The sequence below is a fragment of the Mustela nigripes genome, chromosome 13 (assembly GCF_022355385.1).
Source record: "Mustela nigripes isolate SB6536 chromosome 13, MUSNIG.SB6536, whole genome shotgun sequence".
Taxonomy (NCBI): domain Eukaryota; kingdom Metazoa; phylum Chordata; class Mammalia; order Carnivora; family Mustelidae; genus Mustela; species Mustela nigripes.
Window position 1 is genome coordinate 74,125,336 of NC_081569.1, and position 25,582 is coordinate 74,150,917.

The 25,582-nt window shown below is 41.9% G+C and overlaps 1 protein-coding gene across 1 annotated transcript in view; it reads right to left on the reverse strand.

Moving 5' to 3' along the window:
- The window catches only part of STXBP6 (syntaxin binding protein 6), a 254,986-nt gene that overhangs the window by 38,507 nt on the left and 190,897 nt on the right, over window positions 1-25,582 (reverse strand). The window contains exons 3-4 of the mRNA XM_059373023.1: window positions 13,859-13,989; window positions 12,761-12,926 (exon numbers count right to left, since the gene is read on the reverse strand). Of these exons, the coding sequence (XP_059229006.1) occupies window positions 12,761-12,926; window positions 13,859-13,989 (297 nt within the window). The remainder of the gene's footprint in view (window positions 1-12,760; window positions 12,927-13,858; window positions 13,990-25,582) is intronic.

Sequence of the window (25,582 nt, forward strand, 5' to 3'; positions counted from 1 at the left end):
GGGAAGGGCTACATACCATGGCACAGAAGCACCCTCTAGAAGGGGGAGGAAGGCAAGAAAATTCTTCCCTAGGGCCTCCAGAAGGAACACAGCACTCCGGACCCATTCTAGGCTTCTGACCTCCAGAATTAGAAGGTAATACACTTGTGTTGTTTTAAGTCACTAAGTTTGTGGTCATTTGCTAACAGCATCAGTGGGAAATGAATACAAATGACCAAGAGGGTAAATGCACTGCGGCTAGAAAAATTTAAATACACATGAACTCTGAGATAAACATTTGCTTTTAAATGATGTAGGCCTTTAAAAAATTATGATATATTCTATTTCGTTCAAGTTTAAAAGTCAAAGGCTTAGAGAAAATATACAAGATAGTATACTGACACATAAAATAATTGTAAAAGTGGTTTTTCTCCCCCTTTACCTAATGTCTAAAAAACCTTAACATTTGTAGAAACTAACTAGCAGGATAAGCCCTTGACTTTTATCACAGATGTGTGATCTACTCTGACCTTGTGAAAAACACATTCCCCTGCCCCACCTAAGTCTCAACCTCTTATAATGGGAACTGGGAAGATGATCAATAAAATCAACCAACTGTGAAAATAAGGTCCATAGGACAGAGTGAAACACTGATGGAGAGAATAATATATAATATATAAATAATCACAAGGAGATTAGATCTTGTGCAGTATTTATATGTGACTCATAGAATGCCCCTAACTTTCATCCATTATATTCTGTCCAGTTTAATCCTCCTTGTTACAAGAGGGTAAAGATGATCCTGGCTTTGAATATTCTCAGTCAGGTTCAATGAGGAAGATACTGATTCCATTTGAAAGTTCTTTCCTATGGGGCAGAATACTACGAGTAATTATGATAATTACATTTAGATTTCCTCAAAGTATTAAAAAATCAGTTTCTGCTCAGACATCTAAACTCAAAAATAGTCTGAGTCTTTCTTACTACTGCCTTTTTGGCCACTAATTTAAATAAAAGAAAAACAAATAGCTGCTTTCCGACTGATGGTATCCATCAAATCTGAAAAGCACGTGTGCACATGTGCATTCATGTACACACACACACACACACACAAAATGTGTTATCTCACAATTTAATCACTCCAAATCTTGTTAAAGGGAATAAATCCCTAAGCCAATAAAGACTTACCCTCATTTTTCTTTTTCTTAAAACATGTATCTATGCCCCCAAGTAATGACATACTTATTTTCTTGCTTTACTGTCACTCATATGTTGCAACTGAAATGTTTATGCTTTATGTGCTCTCAGAGTGAGGAAATACTGAAACAGACTGTTTTCCACGTTCACAGGTATCACCCACTGAATGGTTCACTGAACCTGCAGCAGCATCACCTCTGGAGGCCATACTCCTGAAGAGCTAGAACGAAAACCAAACCAACCAACCAACAGCTAAGCCAGGGTTACTTTGTACGCTTGTTTACCTGACAACGAGAGAGGGGCTGCAGACGGTCAGCAGGATGGGTAAAGGTCAGGCAGAGCTTGGAGGCAAGCCACAGGGTTTGTCAAGGGATCTCAGACTGGTCATGTCCATTATTACTAAGAAAACCATAGGCCAGTCAAAGAGGAGGCCAAATCTCTAAAGTGGCAGCTTCCTGTTATACTTCCTTTTCAAAATTAAAAAAAAAAAAAAAGACTTTTTTATTTGAGAGAGCAAGAACAAGAGAGAAAGGGAACACATGTGAGTGACTGAGGGAAGGGGTGGGGGAGGGACAGGGAGATAGGGAGCCACAATGCCAAGAATCCCAGGCAGACTCGGAGATGACCATAGGCTCTATCTCAGGACCCCGAATCATGACCCGAGTTGAAACCAAGAGTTGGATGCTTAACCGACTGTACCATCCAGGCGCCCCGTTACACTTCCTTATTTTACTTCTAACTCTTGAGACAGTAGAGCTTCTCAAATCTTCCTCCATAAATGGGAGTCTTTGTTCTGTTGGGTGCCTCCAAGAGTCTATGGCAGCCTCCTTTTGTTCTTGGCAGTAAACTAACTCCTCAAAACCAAGCCAAAGACATTCACACTGATGACTGAGCTTTCTTCCCTAGGCAAAATTAACCAGGAATGCATGTTCTGTAATAAGAGCGCTTTAGTGGAATTTCTATGCTTACTATAGCGTTTATTCTATGAAGAATAGCCACAGTAAATCACAGATCTCTAAGTTTTTCTAACAGTCCTTCTTTAGCAGTCTGCTCAGATTTTTCTCTGTTTGTATCTTTGGATGGCTAGCCTAACATAATGCCTTTGAGAGAGAGATCTCCGGCTCAAACTGTCTTGAAGTTGTAAATAGTTATTTGGCCATTATCAAGTTTATGTGTTACACAGAAATAAATGTATTCTGTTTTCCACATTTGTTATGGTGGCCAGAAACTAGGAGGGTATATACCCATGAAGGTTGCCAGAAAAAATATAGGACATCCATGCAATATTTGGGACATATGTCTACTAAGAAATTATCCATTGTTTATCTGAAATTCAAACTTGACCGAGCATCTTTTATTTTTGTTTCCTAATGGGAAACGCTAATGTTCTTACCTGCTGCAGTGAACATCTATGGACTCCAATCCTGGGTAGGCATATTCCAAATCGAAGAGTGAGGAATGTATGGTCTTACATCTCTAACTTCAGCTATACATCAGTGTCCACACTTCAAATAACTACCTTCGCTAAATCTAGTGATTTAGTTTTACCGGAAGGATCAGATACAAGGCAGAATTTCTTAGAAGCTTAGGATACAGTGTAGGGGAAAAGAAAGCCATTTCATTTACCTATTCACTGAAGGTTTGAGAAAGGTCACACTCCTGTGCAGTTTTCTCTCAGGTACTATGCACAAGTTCTTTACCTCCATTCCAGGAAAGGAATAGGACCCTGGCTTTCAACCCTGAAGATGATGTTCTGAGGTCCTGTCCACGAGGTATGTGCTCTGAGTGGTTTCCCCAGAAGCAGGGGTAAATTTGACAAAACATGAAATGATCATTCTTAGGGCCAGTTACCGCTCTTCAGCTTCTCTTTGCTAAAATTCCATGTTAGTTTCAGTTCTTGATATTTCTATGTTCCAGCAGGGCAACAACTTTTAAATGCCACCTGATGGAGTTTTTTTTTTTTTTTTTTAAGATTTTATTTATTTATTCGATAGACAGAGATCACAAGTAGGCAGAAAAGCAGGCAGAGAGAGAGGAGGAAGCAAGCTCCCCGCAGAGCAGAGAGCCTGATGTGGGGCTTGATCTCAGGATCCCAGGATCATGACCTGAGCCAAAGGCAGAGGCTTAACCCACTGAGCCACCCAGGCACCCCCAGCTGATGGAGTTTTTATTGGTCTACATGAACTAAGATAAATAAGAACAATGTGCTAAGTTTTTCATCAAGGTAAATGTTTCTAATATAAGGAACAGCCCTTTATTTCGAGAGATTACGTTCCTTCAGTCCTTTAGTGTTAAACTTTTTAAAAATGAAATTATGGTGATAATGGATATGAAAATTGAAAAAAAAAAGTCCTTACATAGAAAATTGACTGGCAAACTTATGTCTCCCAAATTCTCTTAAAACCTGGACTTGTCTGTAAATCTGAAATATGGGCATCACGCAGTACACTTTTTAGGTCTGTGTCAGAAATACCACTTCATGTCTAACACTATTAAACACTTTTACTTCTGATTCATGTATCCCCATTTTTGGCAGGGGAAAGAGAACTGGACTCAAAAAAATATTTTAGGCTGAAGATCTATTGGTGGAAAAAGAATATTTCTATTCTCTTATAAAGTTCAGAAAACACAGGTTTTTTTCTTTCCTACAAGAAGATGTGAACTACTTGCCCTGATCTCTGGCACAGCCTCACTTGCTATTTTAAACATCGTTGTTTTGGTAAGTCAGCAGTAACATACAGGCTCTATAAATGTCAAACATGAAATGCAGCACGTTCAGCATTCAATAAGCCATAGCGAACAACTCAGCATTCCAGTCACTTGAAATGTCTGTAATAGAGCTCAGTTCATTCCCACTTGAAACAAAGAAATTACTATTTTTTGGTAATTCTTCTGGCCAACATGAATTAGGAAAGCTCGAGAAAATTTTCTTGCTTCTTTCATAAGAAAGTGCTTTTTAAAGAAAAGATTTGAGAGAGAAAGAGAGGGTCCACGCTTGTGCACAGGCAAGTGGGGAGAGGGACAGAGGGAGAGAATCTCAAGCAGACCCCTTGCTGAGCACAGAGCCCAATGTGGGGCTCAATCCCATGACCCTGAGATCATGACCTGAGCTGAAAGCAAGAGTCAGCTGCTTAACCGACTGAGCCACCCAGGCACCCCAGAAAGATCTTTTGATAAATATGATGAGAAAAATCATTTAATATTATGAGCATACAAATTATAATTTCCAAGCTTTTTTTTCAAATAGAATATTTGAACATGTACTGGCTCTTTGGAAAAAATCCCATTTGATTATTTTATTCATTTACTTTTGAGAAAGAGCATGCAAGAATGGTGGGGGTGGGGGTGGGGACAGAGGGAGAGAATCTTAAGCAGGCTCCACACTCAGCATGGAGCCCGAAGCAGGGCTGGATTCCATGACTCTGAGATCATGACCCGCGAGCCAAAATCAAGAGTCTGACACTTAACTGACTGAGCCACCCAGGCATCCCTGACTGAATATTTTAAAATTCACTCTAATCCTCACACCATTCCTTCAAGGTCTGTGTTAATCTCTATGATACAGGAAAGCATATAGGGGCTGAATGTAAGGTAGGTAGCTTAGAGGAAGTTACAGGGCTGAGTGATGGCACCAAAGCCAGGGATAAGTGAATGGAGGCTGATCTCTATCACTGTGTCACTGGGTCAAGTTGTGCATTTACGTCCTCTGGTTGATTCTTAAAGTAGGAATGGCTCTCATCCATTGCAGATTATTTAACCATGGGATAAACAAAATACATTCACGATCCTTGTCAAGCCAATAAATGATACCTTGGAAGTACCCATATGTGCCCTAGGTTTGCTTCAAGGTTTTGATGGAGATGCATGATTCAAAAGCATTGAATGTATGAAGTCACTCCTGGCTCAGGATAGCAGACCCCAGTCCACCAGCTGGTTCACTGCATGTATCAGTGTAGCTTACAGCCAAAGAGCAATGAAAATGAGAAAAATCACATCTGTGACCCAGTTTTTCTTTAGTTACTAGTCATTTGTATCATGCACAGATTGGATGGAACCTAAAGCAGTAGTCCTTGGTTACTCCAATGTTCTCACTTAAAATAAAAGCAACTGCTTTTCATTTACCTCCGGGGAACAAGATGAGGTTGAATAACCCACTCGGAAAATACGAGAAAGCACATAAACCACCCAACATAACAACCGGTAATGTTGTCCTAAATTGAAACAGTAACTACATGAGATTCAGATCCAGAAGCCTCTCAGAGCTTCTGCTAGAATGTCCTGCTCCTGACGGTAGCTGGCCAGTGTCAGACGGTTATGTCGGTAATTCCTGCAGCGCCATAAGTACCAGACCTGCCTGATGCAGTAGCTACAGTGGTAGGATCCTCAGAATGAAAACAAACATACAGAAAACCCTAGCTGGGCATTTCCAACTGTGTAAGTTAAACACTTGTACTGTTATCTTTATTGATGCATTTTTTTGTTTGTTTCTATTCTCAGTTTCTTACTCTTTCCAAGAGTTTCTATAAGACAAGTGTTTCATGAACTATCACGCTGTCTAGGAAAATGAAGAGGCTAGAGCAATGGGAGACTGGATGATAAAACTGTGTTTGTACAGGATTGATATATAATTAACATTTATAGAGAACTTTCAAACAGCATTATAAATTTCATCCTTATGAATATCTTGTTAAATTAGTGCTATCTCCTCTTCTGCTTAGTGGAATCAATGTAGGGAAAAGATGTGCTTATTAAGTGAACTTGGAAGTCCTGGCCTTCATTGAGTGGACGGGGAGCAAGGGCCAGGCCTTGACTGTGGGGCTAGTTCCATCCCTTATTAGCTGTGGCATCTTGGGCAGGCTTCCTACACATCATTATCCTTCTTTGTGCCATGGCAGAAGATAATAGAAGTTTGTTCTTCTGTATTTCTTCAAGAGTGACAAGAAGAGCCACTAGAGGACCCACGACATGGATTCCACCTGATTTAAAGGACTGTAAGGAACACTTTACCTCTCTCCCACAACAGTGGGTCAGCTAAGCAGCCTGGCCGTCTCCTCTGTCCCACATCTAGGTAGGTGCTGGCATCAAGCAGCAGCCATATGGTGGTTTTAACACAAGTTAATGTGGTCCATGAATTACAAACTCTAATACATGCGTGTATGTGTGTGCATCCCCAAATACATTACGGTTTGAGCAGTTGGCAAAATTCCACATGAATCTATTCTTGAAGTATAAACAGTTCATTGTAATGCACCCCTGGCTGAAGCATGGGTTAGAGTGCAAGGTTCGCATCCCACAAAGCCATTATTCACTGACAGAAAACAAGACAATACAGAGAAGGAATAAAAAATTCAGCAGATGTTGTGGATACCCTTAAAGTAGTATATTAACGTATTGGGATTAAGAACAGCCATACTGGGTGCCTGGATGGCTCAGTGGGTTAAGCCGCTGCCTTCAGCTCAGGTCATGATCTCAGAGTCCTGGGATCGAGTCCCGCATCGGGCTCTCTGCTCAGCGGGGAGCCTGCTTCCTCCTCTCTCTCTCTCTCTGCCTGCCTCTCTGCCTACTTGTGATCTCTCTCTGTCAAATATATAAATAAAATCTTAAAAAAAAAAAAAAAAAAAGAACAGCCATACTGATCACCTTTCCGCTCCCTCCCCACCATTAGAACCCACACTTCCTCTTTTTAGAAGTTGCTACTTCTCCTTACTCCTGCTCATGCCTGGAGCACTCACAGGGTGAAATATTTGCCCACTTCACCCAGGGATGACCCTGAATTGCTTAGAAGAAAAGTCCAAAGCAAGGTCATGCTTCAAACCCTGAGATTCTATTCTATCCCAGGGGAATCCAGTGTAAAGCCATTAGGTCTCTCCTTTAGCATACCAATCAGCAGGGGCAAAGGAGGGCCAGTCTGCTACAAAGGACACGTCGGAGACATCCATGTCCTTGAAATTCTAACAGAGCTCAGAAGTCTGGGCTCGATACCATCACTTGAAGGCTTGTGAGTAGAATGGCAATGCTTAAAAAATTTCCTTCGGTAGTGATGAAAATATATGGCACTCCAAAATAGCCTGTTTTGTGGAAAAACAATCTGCCACATTCCGAATTCTGAATATAGCTAGCACTGGAATGAAGCTGTGTGGATTAACTATGGCAATAAAGGAGCTCATTTTGCCCTGCCCCTGTCTGTCTGGCCAGTGCTAACCATCCTTTACAACACAGCTTAGCAAGCACCTTGGTGTTACTGAATTGCTTTATGTCTGTTTACACCTGTTGTCTCCCCAGAAAAGCCAGCCAAGTCAGCAAAGGTATCTCCTTTGTTGTTGGATCTCTGCAGCGAGCTAAGTGCCTGACAGGTAGACGGTGCCGTTGATGCTTGTGCAATCAATGAGGACACGTACACGTGGGCTGCAAGCAGTACAGGTGGGTCCACGCGAGGAGGACTCAGATAAAACAGGTAAAAGAGCAAGACATAATTCAACGAGTTAGCCAAGGGTGTTTGGGCCAAGTTAAAAAAAAAAAAATGCTAGGACCTGCTTCCGTTTGTACAGAAGCTGGCCTTGAAGAAGAAATCATTTTTTCCCTGCAAAATAATTTACAACACTTATTGAAGAAGAAAACAGGTTTGCAAAGAACCTAAGCTGCAGTTCTAACACAGAAGTTGTCAGTACGACTGGAGAGTCCCATAGTCCACGGCACTGTGCTAAGAATAGTGGGCCAACAGTAATCACTACGAAAGGTCAGTGTCAATAAGCTAGCCATGGACAGCCATGTGGGATTTGCTCACATTTTACGAAGAAAAACAAAGAAAGCAATGCAAAAAAGTTCCCCTTGGGGCTGTGACTTCATATGACGTGCCTGTTAGCTAAACTGATACTACTATTTGGGGGCAGACTGTTTCTCCAAAACAAACTGGTTGAAAGCAAGTCTCTCTTCTGGAGTCTCAAGTTCTACACATACGATTAACTCCTTGGAGGCATCTTTGAAGTGCAAATGTGTCATCACACATACAACAGTTTATCATCACCTCTGCTTACAGTAAACAGACATCTACCCTCTCAGAGATGAACCTGAGAATTCCCTTTCAGGGCTCCTGTCATTCACGATGCCACGCTATTTTTCAGTAGACAGACTGGCTCCATGCCTCTGACTTCAGTCTGGCTAATTCTACATCGCTCGGTACCTTACGGACCCAGCAACTAAATGGATGGCTTCGTATTTTTGAAAGGTGAATGACCTTTAATGAATTAAATGAGAGGAGGAGTGGAAGTTAGGAATGACCAAGGCAGGAGGACTTGGCTCTAGCTTCCTGGTCTTCCTACCATCCAAGGGAAGAGAAGACACTGACAGAGGCTGGAGAGGAAACCATGCCTCCCCTTGCTTAGAGACTCCCCAACCTCTTTCTGGTTATGAGGGACTTTCCTTGGCCCTACAGATTGTACATGTGTCTCCTGAATTCTGTAACTAGCATCAGAAGATCAAAGCTTCCCGGTCTGTCCTCTGGAGATAGAATACCATGTTTGCAGGAGGGAACTCAAGCACATCAAAGAATGAAAAGCATGGTCATGGGGGGTATATACAGTCAATGAACACAAGGGGAGAACTGCCTGGGATTGTTGGTATTTAAATGATGATCCTGTCTGAACTGGTATTAAAGAAAGTGTGGTTCAGTGGAAGTCAGGCAGACTTGCTTCCAGGACTCAGATCTTGGTAAAGTTATTCAAAATCACTGGGCCTTAGTTTTCCTGATGACAGGTTGGGCCCGATGCAGACATGGGAGGCCCAGGGCATGGCCAGGTCTCCATCATCTTCCCCAGCCACCAAAGTAGTTCATCTCTTTAATATGTTGAAATTCAGATGAACAAAAACAAAAACAATAAAGAGCAAGATAATTTTAAAGGTCCCTGATCACTCCATCATTCTTAGGACTACCCTCTTGCCCCGCCCAATGCTTAAGACTTACTGTCTTAATAACATACCTACAATAAGACTAGAGAAAAAATCAAAAGTCCCTATAGTCTCTGGCCCCTCCCCTTATTTCCCCCCCATTTTTTTTTTTAAGATTTATTTATTTGACAGGCAGAGATCATAAGTAGGCAGAGAAGCAGGCAGAGAGAGAGGAACGGAAGCAGGCTCCCCGCTGAGCAGAGAGCCCAATGCGGGGCTCGATCCCAGGACCCTGGGATCATGACCCGAGCCGAAGGCAGAGGTTTTAACCCACTTGAGCCACCCAGGTGCCCTATTTCCCTTTTTTAAAGCCTAGGGACCTGCTGGCTAGTTTTTTTCCCCCAAATTTCTGCACAACCTCAGGGGGCACCATTTATATCAAAGACAATGTCAGTGGCACTCAGTAGCCTTGATGAAGATGCTTTCAGAGTGGAGAGGGCCTGTGTTTGAGTCTCATCTCTGCCACTTGCTAGCTATACGACCCCTGGCAATCTATTTAATGATCTCTCCAATCCTATTTCCTTCCCTGTAAAATGGAGATAATAATTGTATTTCCAAGGACTGTAGTAAAGGTTAAATGAAACAGCATATGTAAAGAATCCGGTCTTCAGGAAGCATACCAACATGAACATTAGTTCTTTAAAACCACAAAATCTATGACATTTCTCAGTTCAGAGAAAATTCATGTCCCAGATGTGTGGCCCAGATTCTGAGGAAAGACCAAAAGATACTGTGAAATGTGAAACAGCTTTCATCTGCTGAAGATGGGGTAGGTGCCCCCAAAGTTGAAGGGGTCAGAATGTTGTGACCCAAGCACTACCCAATTTGAAGACTGAATTGTGGTAAGCAGCAAAAAGGAAGACCGATCAGCACGCTAATGAACTAGGGTGTGTTGGTACAACTGTTATCAAGGATCAGCAACTGTTTAAATAAGACAGGCTGTGCTTATTAAGGACATATGCCGCCAACAAATTACAGTGTGCTTAGTTCAAACTTTTTTGCCTTTTGGAGGAGTCCGAGGCCAGCCTATATTTAATTGTGCTAAGTCTTTTAGTTGACTCTTAAATTAGGAAGTGATTCATCTACACAACTTAGGCATTAGAGATTCTCAAAATATTAAAGCTGAAGTGGATTTCAGATCTCTAAGCCAATCTCCACATGTTACACCAGAGAAAAGTGAGGTCTCGGGAACATGAGAGACATGCGTGCGATCACAAAAGGTAGGGCCCATTCTGGGACTTAGTCTCATTAACTTACTCTTTTTCTTACTATAAGAAATCAGCCTTTAGCTTTGTCCAATACACATACTAGCAACTTAACATTGGGTAATAATACGTACTGGCACTGGAAAAGCTCTGAAGGGCTGGGTCAAGGACTGAAAGCAACAGCTGCGCAGGGCTGTGTGGGAAGGTCTGAGGACATTCAAGAAGGGAACGAAGAGCACAGAGTAAGGCTGTTAGGGACCCAACAATCTGTAACTCCAGTAGTGAAACTGGAGTCTATTAAGGAACCAAACAGAATGATTCCCCACATCCAGGCCATAGGATGGTGATCAGCACACAGCAGGTTACTTAGCACTTCTTTGTTGCATAATCAGATGATGGAGCAGGACTGAATGAATGAATGCAGGAAAGGCAGTGAGCTTCAGAGGCCAAGGGGAAGAGGGACCGCCCAGTGAGAGGAGAGAGGGAGGAGTTACCAAAGCTGTCCTCAATCTTAGCAGAAGGATAAGACTTGCTTCTTTCTCCTTCCGGAAGACTGGAGGGAGTGAGGCTGTGGCCCTCCTGCTTCTGCCTCACGTTCCCCTTCTGAGGTAATGTGCCAATTCCCAGGACACTGCTTCTGTTTCTGGCCACTCTGTTCTCAGGACGGCACACGCAGAAGGGGAAGGCATGAGGGGAGTCCCTCTCCAAGGGCAACAGACATTTCAAACCCATAATGTTACCTTATTTTAAGATGAGACTCTGCTTATGTGCTCTCCGTGGAGGCTACAGACCATACAGACACCAGTGGAAAAACATTCTGGGAGGACCTGAGATCAAGAAGAAAGTCTGATTCTACGATAGCAGAGACAAACCTAACCTAATGAAGAATGAGGGAAAGCTGGGATTTCCTGGCCCATTTTGCAGTCACTGAAATACTCTGTCCTCTGTGGTCCTGAGCCTGGTGCGCACTGACCTGCCAGGTCTGCTACAGCTGGGCTTTGCATGTGGGGTCCGTGTGAAGCACGCCGGGGACACAGACAGGATAGCGAGCAGTAGCTCACTCTATTTTCTCAACAGTAGGAGGTCAATGTTAGATGATCTCATTCCTTTCAACATCTATGTCTAATAGTTTTTTTTTCTTAAGATTTTATTTATTTATTTGACAAAGAAAGAGAGATCACAAGCAGGCAGAGAGGCAGGCAGAGAGAGAGGGGGAAGCATGCTTGCTGCTGAGCAGAGAACCCGATGCAGGGCTCGATCCCAGGACCCTGGGATCACTACCTGAGCCAAAGGCAGAGGTTTTAACCCACTGAGCCTCCCAGGCACCCTCGTCTAATAGTTTTTACTTTTGTGTGCAGGATGTGGCCACTGGAACACAATATGCACTCCTCATCAACATTTTTCAAGGATAAATGGAGAAGCTGTAATAAAATACTGCATCGACGCCTAAGGAAGACCTTTCTAGGTTTTTAGGATACAAGCAACCTCCCATTCAAGAGGAGTACCAACACATTGGGAGATAACAACAAAGTGCTGGCTAGTGTCTTCTCTAATGACATCTAGCAGACTAGTGGCAAAATGGCACCATGTACGTCAGGGGCTAGCGTGGAACAATGGGTTCCATGCCATGTTCATATGACAGACACATACAGGCCAAGGAGAAGATGAAATGTCTATGATGTGACCTTCATTTGACATTTGATTAAAACCAAGTTGGCACATAATTTTTTTTCCCTCAAACCAGGGGAATAGGTCAGTAAAAAGAGCAATCAGAGAAATGCTCTTCCTCAACTCACAGAGTGATTAGCAAGCCTTCTTAAAAACATTTTTAGCTCAGTTTCTATTCCCTAAAAAGAAATGCCACCTAAAAGAAATGTGTTAAGCACCCTCTAAATGTTTCTCATTAAGTTGCCAACACTGGTCCTCACCCCTCAAGGCTGGCTTAGAGCGCTCAGCCTCACTCTGCTCTGTACACCATCCGAGGGATAAACAAAATGCTAGCTGCTATTTGAAAGAAAGGGGACTACATCTGTAAGAGTTTGTATGTTAATATTTGAGAATATTCATTGAGAACTCACAGGAAAAAAAACAGCCTAGAAAACAGTGTTCTGCAATGAAATTACAAGAATGGTGGTGAAGAAACCAAACTGAAAGGTTTTCCCAATAAAGGGGCAGGTTAGTTCTCCTAGTAGAAGTCATCTTAGCTAAGGGGCTGATGCTTCTAAAAAGGCTGGCTTTTGGTGAAGAGTGAAACACACCACTGTGACTGGATTTAGCATGCGAAGAACTCCTTAGAATGGTTCTCATGCTGCCTAGCTCTGAGCATCCTGATTCTTTTTTTTCAGTCTTTAATTATGCTGTAGAACACCTAAGTTTTTATGTAAAAGTGAGCCTGAGGAGACAGGCTGAGCAGAGCCCTACAACTGCCCACTCACCTCCCATGATTTTGGACTGGCAGTTAATGAACTCCGGCTTCCTGTCCGTGAGGTACCTCTGGCAGGTGTGGTGGAGGATCTGGAAGAAGGTGCACTTTTCAGAGGCTGTGCTGGCTACCCACTGGTCAAATGCATTTTCAAACAACAAGTCAAACTCTGCAGAATCCTGGAAAAGACAGTGAGATAACTACTGATCTCAATCCATAAAAACCGCTGCCTTCAGCTCACTCCTGACAAAAGACTCGTAAAGGCAAAAACACCTTTCAAAACTTGGCTCTTAATCACAAGGCTCATCTTTATTTGCACCTAGATATGTGGAAAGAAGGTCCATCTTCCTTTCCTCTGTTTATCAAGCAAACCCCCAAATCTTAAGAGTATTTAAAGATGTCCCCAGGCTAGTATCACAGAAGCCCCCGCCGCGTACCACACATGCATCTGGAAGAATAGACTACATGCTGCCTTCTCAATGACCTGCAAAAGGATTCCTTCAGGTTCTCAGCCCTATCAATTGATCTTGCTCCTACCCCTCGGTAAGGAAAAGATTCTCCCTTATTATTTTAGTATATAGTTACAATTTACATTTTATTTTTCTTCATTACTAAGGTTTTGTATAGTGAGTGTGTGTGAGCAAAAGGCAAAGTACTTAAATAAATAATTCTACCTTAAAGTGTTTTTCATGTTAAATCCAAATACCTAATTTGTAAGGTGCCATCTATTTGTTTGTTTGTTTTGGTGAAAAAAAAAACCCTAATTACTGGTGTTATTAGGAGATAAATGAAGCTTTGATGAACATGGTTTTTCATATTAATAACCATGGACGTGGCATCTGAACTCTGCCCTTTGCACTTGGCTGATAAGCATACAGCAGAGAACATTTATTTCTTCAGTATGCGTCCCCTTACGTTTCTGCATCAAACATGATGAAAAGATTTGTAGTGTCCCATGAGGACACAGAAATCCTAAAGTCTTAGCCACATCTCCGAAACAGAGAAACAGCTTTGTTAGAGATGACTCAGACAACCACCACCACTGCCAAGGCCAGCGAGAGAGTCACTGTGTGAGGAGAATACTTTTGCTCAAAATGGGGCATTCACTCACCCGATTAGGATCAATGCCATTAACCTGGCGAAGCTGCTCGAGCATCCACTGGGACCTCCGCACGAACGACGTGGAGCCTTCAAACTGTTTGACCTTGGTGATGGATGCCTGGGTGGGTTTCTTGTTTGTCACTGCCAAGAAAAGACCACTCACATTAGGGGGCATGCAGATCGGTTTTCTCATTACACCTACATGTACACACACACACACACACATGTGTATCTTTGATGAGGGGTGAACGCAAAAGAAACAGTTATATTCTCCACTCTCACGCAGTTACAATATAATTATAATTGAGGAGGCTGCTTCATTTATGTCGTCATTCATTCAGACTAAACACAAGTGAACCGAGGAACACCAAGCACTTTTAAAGGAGGCCCACAAGGGCATGATGATCAGCTGCAGGGAAAGCAACACACCGGGTTGGTGAGCATCGGGTAGAGGTACTGGGGAAAGCTGTATTTGAAAGGAAGCAGAGGTTACTGGCTGCCCTTGGAAATTGCAATGCGTTATTTCGAAGGGGATAGTCCAGTGTAAATGTATCAGGCTTCACTGGTAAGATACGGAGTAACGCTTCACTTAAAAATGATGATTTGGCTTTAAACTGTGGTCCACTTTCAATCTAGTGTGCATCTGTTTCTGATTATATTTGGCATTCCCACACCGCACCCCTCCCAAACTTCTGAGGGCCCCACACCTGCAGGGCCGAGACAGCTCCTTCTCCCAGCCTTAATCAGTTCTTCCTTTGCTGAGGATGGACACTGTCACCTCTCAGACAGAGGCCAAGCGTCAGCCACTAGGAGAGAGTCACTCTGGATGTTTCTCTACGTCTGCTTACTTTGTGACTTAGAGCCTCCAGAGCGGGGCGATAATTAAGGGTTTTCAAAGGGCTTTCCTGAAACCTCCTGAGGCCTGGCTGTAGGAGTTATAAAACTTCACAGAAATGATGCTACCAGGCGAATTAGAAAAAGTGGAAAGTACTACTTGTAATGAATGTGATCCCAATAAGCTTGTGCGTCGGCAGCACATTCTTTGTTTCCAGTAACCCCGCAGGTCCTACATTTCCAGATGACTATGTGATGTTCAACAGATGGCAAAAAGAATCTTTGAGGGATGAAGGACAGAAAGCATCTACTCCAGTCATGGTTGCTGGTAAGAAGATTCTCCCTCACACACAGGAGAATTTAGGGCAGTTTCAGGTCATTAGAGCAGGAACGCAGGGACCGAGAGCAGAATGAGATGTGGGTGCCTTGCCTTTGCCTCCGCTGAGAGCCCTGTGCTTCCAAGACTAAAGAACTCTTTTTATGACACTTTTTCCCCTTTGCTCCAAACCAGAATTTAGCAAACATTTAAAACATAATTTTAAATAATGCTTAGGTTTATTACTCATTATGTCAGCTATATTTGGCTAAAAGCTTTTGAACATTTCATACCAATTGTGTTTACTTTCATGGTTAAAAAGTCATCATCCCCGTAACACCCGCGATCAGTGGAAATTTTATACTCTCCTATTCACAGGCAGCCTGTCTGGCTCATGGCTCCGTGTGTAAGTCTGTTAAGTCCTCTGAGGAATAACCATTCTCCGAACTAAATTCAGGCAACAGTATCAGTCTGCCCAGGGCTCTAACCATTTAACTTAATGCATTTATTTCAGGTGTCTCTTATGAGATCTAATAGGTTTCTCTGACACCCATGCCCTGCTCTTCTGTTTTCATGGTAGAGGAAACAACATACCTGGAATACAGGCAGGTCCTAAAATGTGCCGAAAAGATTACAGAATTCTTTTCAATAACAGGAAAACATGGGTTCCTGTATTAGACACACACCCCTAAACACACAAAGAGGATTTCCTCCTTTGTTTATGTAAATTACACGACACTGAGGCATCCTGGGAAACATGAAGGCTTTCCTTTTAGCTTTAAAGTCGTTATGAACGCCTATTTTTACTTCTGGTCCACTTATTTCCAAGTGGTTCACAGCATTATAAAAACTCGAACACAATGCAGGATCACTGTAATTACTGGCATGTTTAAGATTGACATTTTAGCAAAGCAAGTTCCCTGGAAGTCTGTCACTGAAACGAGAAGGGAACCTCACCCACATGCAGATGCCCCACAGAACTGCTAACAAGAACCGCGCCACAGAGCGCTCAGTGGTCATTTTCCACGAGGCACTTACAGCTCAGACATACCCGACTCGTTCTTTCTGCTCGCTTATTCTTTGCCCAGTTCTTGGAATCTCGGTAGTGTTCCTGGGCACCGAGCCCGGTTTGGTTTAATTTTTGTTTATTGTTATTATCTCCAACATCCCAGTTTCTATTTTGAAGCAGGTGCCTTAAAATTATATTATTATATACACATTATATAGAGTTAAATAAAGACTTTCCCCTTCTTGAAATCAAAACAACCGCAGAAAACACACCATTGCCAGACTTTCTGAGTTCTGTGCTTGAAGGAGCCCTGTTTTATCCCCTTTCTTGTTTTGGTGCTTCTGGGGTCCAAAGATGATAAAAAAAAATATATGTCACTCAAATTCTGGATGTTCAGTGAAAATCAGGAATCTTTCTTCTCCCTCCAAAAGCCAGCTGATTGAGAGCATACCCTGCATCGGTAATACTGGAGTGCTCTCTGTCCAACTCCGTCAGTATAAGACTCTGTAGTCACTATTTTGAATAACTTTAAAGGGCAGATAACCAGGGCATTTCTGTCATGCCTTTAATGTTCACGATGCCAAGGAATACATACAGGCATTTAAAGGAGGCAGGGTAAGCATGGTACTCCCAGCTAAGACCACTCAGAACCAGCCTGGTTCCCTGGGTCTCCTCTCCAACCGCACACCAGAATCATCTGAGAGTTTTTACAACAAATACACCAAACCGCATGAGTCAGAATCTCTGGAGGTGTGGCCTGGTATCCACATTTTCATCTTCCCTAGGTGATTCTAGAACACAGGGACTGCTGAAATCATTGCTAGTGTATTAACTTATTTCAAAAATATTTACAGGACATTTATTAGATGGGAAACATGAAAGTCAGTTTTGTGGGCAATTCAAAGACTGAATAAGATATGGTTCTAAGTCAAGAACTTGGGTGGTGGGGGTGGGGTTATTCAGAATGATCCAGAACAGTGCTCATGCATGGCAGGAGTCATCTGAGTGAGATGTTGGGGAAGGAGAGAGCTTTGAGGACCAGGGCAGAGTTGGGGGAAGTCAGGCAGGCTTCATGGAGCAGCCACATTCTAGCAAACAGACCATGCGCCCTTGCCCAGACTTCTATGATATCTCCCACACTGGAATTCCTGAGCAGTCCAGCCATTCAAAGTTAAATACCGAAGACTGAACCATCTTTTATTTATTTTTTTTACATTTTTTATTTTTTAAATTTCTTTTCAGTGTACCAGAATCCATTGTTTTTGCACCACACCCAGTGCTCCATGAACCATCTTTTAAAACCTTCTTAATGGCATCCCAATGCTTAGAATAAAACCCAAGGCCCTTACCATGACCTGCAAAGCCCTAGATGATCTGGCTCTTGAGTACCTCCCCGTTCCCATCCCATTCCATTGTCCCTTCTGTCTACCAGGCTCCTGCCATCTTTTGCTCCAGGAAATAGCAACCCCCTTCTACCCTTCGCAAATGCTGTTCCCTTTATATAAATACTCCTTCCTTTGTTTTTTCTTTTTCTTTCTTTCTTTTTTTTATGATTGTCTCTTATCCACCATTCAGATTTCAGTTTGCATGTCAAAATTCCATAGAAAAAAACCTGGGTGATCGTTTTTCTGCAGAAACTTCCCTCACCATGTTATTTCTTTCACTAAACTTTGCTCCTTGCAAAACAGGTTCATTTCAAACCTGGATAAAATACTCAAAATTTGCTTCTCTGGAATATTTGAAAAGAATAAAACCCAAACTGCTATCATGACTATTGAGTCCTAAAACATGTAAGAGGTAGATAAATCCCCACATGGATCTCGCAAGTTCCCTCCTACCAGTTTGTGAGGTAGGATCCTAGAAATTGACATAATAACAAGTGACATTTTCCCCAGCAATTAAAGGTTTTTTTTTTAAAAGATTTATTTTACAGAAAGAGAGAGTGGGAATGTGCACAAATGTGCGAGTGGGGGGAGGGACAAAAGGAGAGAGAGAGAGTCCCAAGCAGACTCCCCACTGAGCACAGAGTCCATCATGGAGCTTGGTCTAGATCATGACCTAAGCTGAAATCAATAGTGTGATGTTTAACCAACCCAGCCTTTTAGGTGCCCTCTGGCAATTAAATTTCTTGAAAACCTTTTAAAAATACAGTTTCTGATTTTTTTCTCTCATACTTGACCACAGATCTGTGACAGAGGCAGCATTACTGCTATCATCACTGTACTTACAGACAAGCAAACTGAGGCATGGAAAGCATAGACTTGCCAAAGTAATACTGTTCATAAATGAGAAAGCTGCAACTTGCAAAACGAACTTAGGGTTCACTGCTCTTTTCACTGTAGCATTTTGCTGAAATGTCAAATGCCACGTTTTATTGCATGTGGGAAGCTCATTAAATAAGGGCTAACTGAATTTTTTGTTCTAATAATGATACTGCTGTTGTGATTTTGACAATATCATGAACTGTTATTCCCTTAGTATTTCCCTTTAAATAAACTTGGTTTTTCACTGAAGTTAAAGAGGAACAGAGCATATTAAAGCCATAAATAGATACATGGCTCTGCCTACATTAAAAAGGAAATAATTTCAAATTAGAGAGCTGTCAGTGGAAAGTCTGGCATATGAGGTCCACTTGAAGGTAAAGTGGTGATAAGCAAGTGTGGACAGGTGCTAACGCCAGTCACAATACAGATGTTCCCTAGATATAATTATACAATTTACCTGGGAATGGCTTCTCTAAGAGCACTGTGTCATAGGCATTGAGACTCACCAAGTAAGGCATGTCTTGGAGCGATCCGGTCTAATACCGCTTTTTCATTTATCGCGTTACCCACTGTTTTCTGTTGGTATCAGAGGAAAACAGTAGCATGGGGCCAACCAAACCCAGGTCCTTTTGCTACCAACTCTGATTTAAAAAAAAAAAAAAAAAAAAAAGTGTGGTTCTCATGGGGGCACACCTCCTCATTAGCCTTCCTGTAGACTTCGATTATCCCTCAGCTCTAGTTAAGAAGCAGTGATAGGAATTACCATGTCTAGAATATCATTACCATCATTATTCAGGTGGTAAAGTATCTTTCCCTCATGAACTAATGACATAAAAATGGTCTTTTGGAGAAAAAAAGAGGGACCTCCATGAAAGACTGTTCAAATACGAATAAGAACACTTAGCTCCAGTCAAAGGGTAGAGACCACCAGCCTTGCTTCTGGCCAATCAGAAAATTCTATTTAACTGGAAACCAACAAGCCAGACAACAGCAAAGCACTTTCTTAGATCCAACCTGGTCTTATGGTAAGTCCGGAACTGGTGGAGGAAAGGACAAATCCTGATAAGGAAAGAAAGACAGAAATTCAAGTTGCTTGCATATTATGCAAACCAGCAGAAGGTACCTGGTCTGCCAGTGATTAACAGGCTGATCTTCCATTTCAAGGTCTAATGGTTGAAAGACTTTTTAAGGAGTTACAGTTTTCCCCGGCAATCTCATTATTCACACAGCATCACTTGTCAGTCTTTCCAAACAGGAAAGTCAATTTTGCTCAAGATACAAAATACCTAGTTTCAGTCTTAAAATATTATTTTAAAAGAAACAAAGAATCATCATATAAACAAAATTATTCCTCATCACCAATATCCCCTACCATTTCATTTTTCCTAGGTATTTTCGTATATTCACTAACATTCGCACACACATTTCTTCTTTTTTATATTTTTTAATTTTTAAAAATTTAAAAATTTTTTAAAATTAATATATAATGTATTATTAGCCCCAGGGGTATAGATCTGTGAATCGCCAGGTTTACACTTCACAGCACCGTTGCACATACCTTCCCCAATGCGTACACACATTTCTTATTAAATTAAATTCCAACTGAATCATCTCCCATTTTTATGTGATCATTGCTATTTTTAAAAAAAGGGTGCTGAAGAACAAATCGTATCTACAATATAGCTTGATATTGAGGCTAGGTAGTTAAAATGCAGAGCTTACCACAACTTGATACCTAAAATATCTTAAAACTTCATCATATTCTTACCATGACCTTATGGTTAGGTCAAAGTTGGTGTTTCGTGGTATGCTTTAGCTCTCTGCTCTGCTGGGGTCCAATGGCCAGACATGTGGATTTCAACAAAACTGTGGTGAGAAACAATTTGAAGCAAGGAATAAAAGTGATATCTACACAGAATTTTATCAGGGCAGCTCTTTGTCAGAGGTGGCTGACATAAAGGTAAAAAAGACAGAGAGAGAGAGAGGGAGAAATCCTCTGAAATGTGGTTCCAGAAGTAAAAGCAAAATTGAGCACACCTCCTGGATGCCGACGTGTTAAAGAACTGGGCTCACAGACCAACGTGAGAAATGATTACCTGGAGCTGGTTTCCTTAATGCTCTTCCAAAACTCTAATATATGATAGTTCTAGGTAGATTTCACAGTACCTCAGGAGAAATGAGTATCAGGTCTGAGGCTGCATCCACAGTATTATCTGGTGAGACAGCGGAATGTTTACAAAGCTGAGAAGCAAGAATATAGAGATCGTTCCCTCAAATATCAGAACAAGGGAACGCCATCATTGCTATAGTTAGTGGGAAATGGAGCATGGCGTGCTCTACACAGGGTTGATCATTGACTTCCCAGAGTGTGTTCCCATTCAGGACATGGTAAATGTTCAGACTCCACAGGCTCCAACCAGACCAATTCATGAAATGGCCAAGCTGGTCTTTGGGGCCCGATTCCTCTTCTCCTTATGTAAGGTCCGGAGGGCTCTCTGGCCATATTCCTGACAGGACCCAAACAGGCCTGAAAGGGTATTCTTGAATCTGCCTGCTTCTAGGAAGGCATTTTTCATCCAAATAAACAATCATCACAGAAAAAACCAGTTACATTCAGTCTTGAGCACCAAGCCCTGGGGAAAATGGTAAGATGGCCTTTAACAGTCCCTGCTCTACTAATCCTAAAGGGGAAGACAGGGGATAATCAGTGCGCAAGGGCTGTGAGGTTTGTTCTTAAAGGCAGACTCCCTTAGTCTACAGTAGGGAAAATCACAAAGAAAGTTTCCACACGAAGATTCCTTATTTGGTATCATCAATTCCAGGGCCTGTACCTTATATCACATTCTCCCCTCCAAACTGGAGAAGGAAAAGGAGGACCAAGAGATCAAAAGCCCATGAAATTTTTCCAGAGGGATATTGAAAAAGGGACTATTTGTATGTGAAACTTCTTCACAGAAATTTGGAGAAATCCTTCAGGAGAAGGAGGGGAAAAAGAACATCCCCGCATCAAGTATTCCTTAAGAAGGCTGCTTAAAAGCCCAAGTATGAAGGTAGAGCACTATATGGAGAGTATTAACAGCTTACACATCAATAGCACCAGCGAGCAACCCCCCCACCAACTGCACCAACTTTGCAGAAAGTTCTACCAGGTTTCCAATGTTTGCAAATTACCAACAAGGAAACAGCATTACTTTTGGAACATGCAGCTTCAATGTCACATGTCAATATGACATCTAATTGGTATTTCTAAAACGTAATCCTTTCTAATTTTAAGCTCCTTTGCCTGGTTCTTTCTTTCTTTTTTTAAATTGTAAAACATGTAGTTTTTATTTTTTATTATATTTTATTTTTTTACAGGCTATTCTACTTTTCAAGTCAATGACTATGAGGGGTTCAGGTGCACCATGGGTGGTCTTGGGCTGTTATAGCTTTAGCTGGGAACCAGAAAGCTTAATCACCAGAGGGTTTGTGCTCCCCACGGCAAGACCAACAGTGTCCCCATCACGTTCCATGCTGTCTTGTGTGTTATACATCGACATATAAAGCGCTGGTTTATGTATGCACGTACACACGAAGGAGAGAACAAACGAACAGCTCCTCAATGGAAGGAAGAATAGCTCCTAAGCCCACCGGAAATCAAGGATCAAACAAAAGTTTATTTCAGGTTCAAGTGTTCAGTTTCACGGTCAAACCACAGTTGTAAGGGATTTGAACTATCTTCTTCAAAGAAAAGAAGAGTATCCTGAGAACTAGGGAGAGTGGAGAAAATGGCAAAAACCAAGAACGCAGAGAATATCAGGACACTAGAAGGAGATAAATTTTGGGTTAGAACTTCTTAGGAAATCTCTTTTCCTGCAATCCTTATTCTAGCAGCATCTCTTGTAAGCAATTCTGTCTGCTTCAGCCTCCCTGAAAACACAATTTTGGGCTTGAGATTCAGCAATCTGAGATTTCCCATTGTGCATGATTTTTTAGTTTCCTGAGACTTTTCTCCACGGACTTGAGGAGAAAATCAATTTGCATGCATTTTGGGTAAAGGGTAAACATACAATGAATTATAAACCCTGGCTGGCGATAGCTACTGCAACTTCACACCTTATACAAAGAGGGTGTAACACATCTGATGGATGTGGTGTAACTGCCAAAAGAGTGAACAGGCCCAAGCTAAGGACACCGAGGCTTCGAGCGGTGAGAGCCATGGTGGCTACTGAGGAGATTAAATCCAGTCCCAAACTCTGTAACATGCAGCGCAATAACCGAAGGGGTTAACTGTAATCATAGAGTCTTATTCTGTCCTTACTTCCTCAGATCTGGAAACAGATGTAAACATCATTTTTGATCTATTCTTAGGGGAGATTTACAAACAGAGGATCTGAAGACAAAGGCATCAAAGCAGCAGTACCTGACTCAAGTACGAATTAAATTACTCCGCAAGAAGCTCAAGGGCTGGGGATAAAAACTTGAAGAAGAGATTTTTTTTTAAATATTATGCTTTTCTTGCTGTTTTCCATTCTATCCAGGCCAACGAGCGACTCTCTGCAGAGAAATGTCATGCTTGGTAGAAATTCACTATTTTGTCGGGAAGGGTGGCTAAAGAGCCAGAGCCTTCCTGAGCTCAAATAGCCCTAACAGTGAGAAGAGAGTGAGTCATTTCTGCAGCCTCTGCTTCCTTGTCCCCCTCATGTGGGGGAAGGAGGCCTGGTGCGGCGCCCCCTGACACTACGCGCCTACTGGTGAGCGTATAATCTATGCGTAGTCAGTCTAAGAGAACCACGGGAGGGTGTTAAGAGGATGGGGATTGCCTTCGATGTGAGAAGAAGACTACTCCCTCCAAAAGGAGAATTTTTCCTGCCTTGGAGGCAGAGCAGCAGAGAATTCTTTAATGGACTGCGTAGTAAACATATAATATCACTAGGTCTCTGGAAAAATCAAAGCTGTTATTACTTAGAAAACACAGGCTGTCAGATATAATTATGACTATCAGTCAAGCAAAGACAGACCTTACCTGTCTGTTCTCTCTGGTTTCCTTCTTCTTCGCCTCCACCACTACTTAAATCTTTCAGTAACACATGTTAGGTGAGGGTGTACATCACTGACTGAACATCTAAAAAAAGTCAATGATGTCACTAAGAACATGACACCTTCACTCATTACTGTGTTAAATGGAGGAATAAAATCTAGGGACGTGTTCTGGGTAGAATGAATGTCATTTACATGAGTGAAAAGGATCTATAACTAAAATTAACTGAATTTATTTTGGTAAACTCTAGGCAGTATCTCCTAATGCTTAATATGTGATATTCTATGGCCCAGGAATTCTACTCCTGTGTCTACACAGCAGAAATGAGTGGTGCTGTGTCCACCCTTCTGCCTGAAGCAACCCCAAATGGACAAACTATGTGGAACAATAAAGGAAAGGGACCCTTGAGAGACAGGAAATGAATGAGGCGAGTCCTATGATCACCCAAGTTTATTTGCTGCTTTGAGAGTTTCTTCCAGGCTGTGGTGCAAGGAGGAGCCTAGGCAGAGACTGGTGTGTGAGTTGAAGAGACAGAGCAGAGAGCCTGGGGAGACCCAGGGGTCATTATCCTCACATCAGAGTCATGAAGAAGAGAAAACTACACGCAGAAAGAATGCTGGAGATCGACAGATATTCACTCGTGAATAGCTAGCTGCATGTTTCTCACCACAGGTGTGTGAGGAAATTACCTGAGGCCAAAGAAAGAACCACTCAAAACGAATAGAGGAAAGAGCACCCCAAGCTCAAATAGGCTTTGGGAAGAGTTTCCATCAGGCAGACTAGAAAACTGATCTCAAAGAGCAAAAATAGAGGGAGGACAAGATGGCGGGGAAGTAGGAGGAGGCGCCGTGTCAACCTGTACCCTAAAGTGAGTTGATTATCTACCAAAGAACTCCGATCACCCATGAAATCAGCCTGAGATTAGAATTATACACATCTGGATCTCTACGGGGGCAGAAGACGCCAGTGGGCAGGTAAAGCGGAGTGGGAACGTCAGACTGGTATCGGAAGATAAACAAAAGGGGGAGGGAGCCACCAGAGGCGACCCATTAAAAAGCAAAAATAACCCTGAGGGGAAAAAGAGAATAAAGCTGTGGAAAACTTTTATTACCTAGTCACAAGACTTGTTATTTAACTAAACAAGGTACTGTAGCACTGGTGTCAAGACGGGCACAATGGTCAGTGGAACGGTCCAGAAAAAGATCCGTATATATATATGGGAAATTGGTATTCAAAGAAAGTGCAAAGGCAAGGCACTGGGGACAGGGTAGTTTCTTCAACAGATGATTCTGGAACAACTGGACATCTGCCCGCTAAAAAATGGAACTTCAGCTCCTACTTTGTACCATATACAAAAATTATGTTAAAATGGATCAGAGACCTACATGTGAAAGCCTAAAACTATGTTAACTTTTAGAAAAAAACAGAGGAAAATCTTTGTGACCTTGGACGAGGCAAGGCTTCTTAGATTTGGCACTAAAAGCATAATTCACAAAAGAAGAAATTAGGTAGTACCAAAATAAAACTTCTGCCCTTCAGGAGGATGAAGGGACAATGCACAAACTGGGAGAAAAAATTTGCAAATCTCTGATAAAGGACTTCTGTTTTTATAACTTTATACTTTAAAAACTCTTGAAACTCAATAAAAAGAAAAAAGAAAACAGCCTACTTTAAAAAAAATGTGTAGAAGATTTGAACAAATACTTCATAACGAAGATGTGCATGGGGAAAGAAAGCACAGGAAAAGATGTTCAACATGATTAGTCATTGGGGAAATGGGACCCTGAAACCATTAGGAGGTTCTGAGATACGCCTTTTAGAATGGCTAAAATGGAAAAGTCTGGCCCCACCATGTGTTTGCTCATGCACAGACAGTCACAGCAGCTTTATCTGTAATAGGCAAAAACTGGAAACAACCTAAAGGTCCATCTCAACACAATTATGCCAAGTGAAGCACAGACCAGAAAAGAGTAAACACGCTATTTATGCTTCCATTTGTATAACATTTTAGGAGATGCAAACTCATGTCTAGGATAGAAAGCAAATGCATGGTTACACACAGACACGGAGTACGGGAATTCTGGGGGCCAGAGAGGGATTTACAAAGGGGTATGAGGGACCTTTTGGGGATGATAGGTTTGTCTTTTCGACTGTGGTAATTTCATGGAGATATATATCTCCATGAAAAAAAAATCTATATGTATGTATGTAAAAACCCACCAACTATACCATTCAGATATGTAGCTTCCTGCATGTTAATTATACCTCAAGAAAATAAAGCTGTTAAAAAT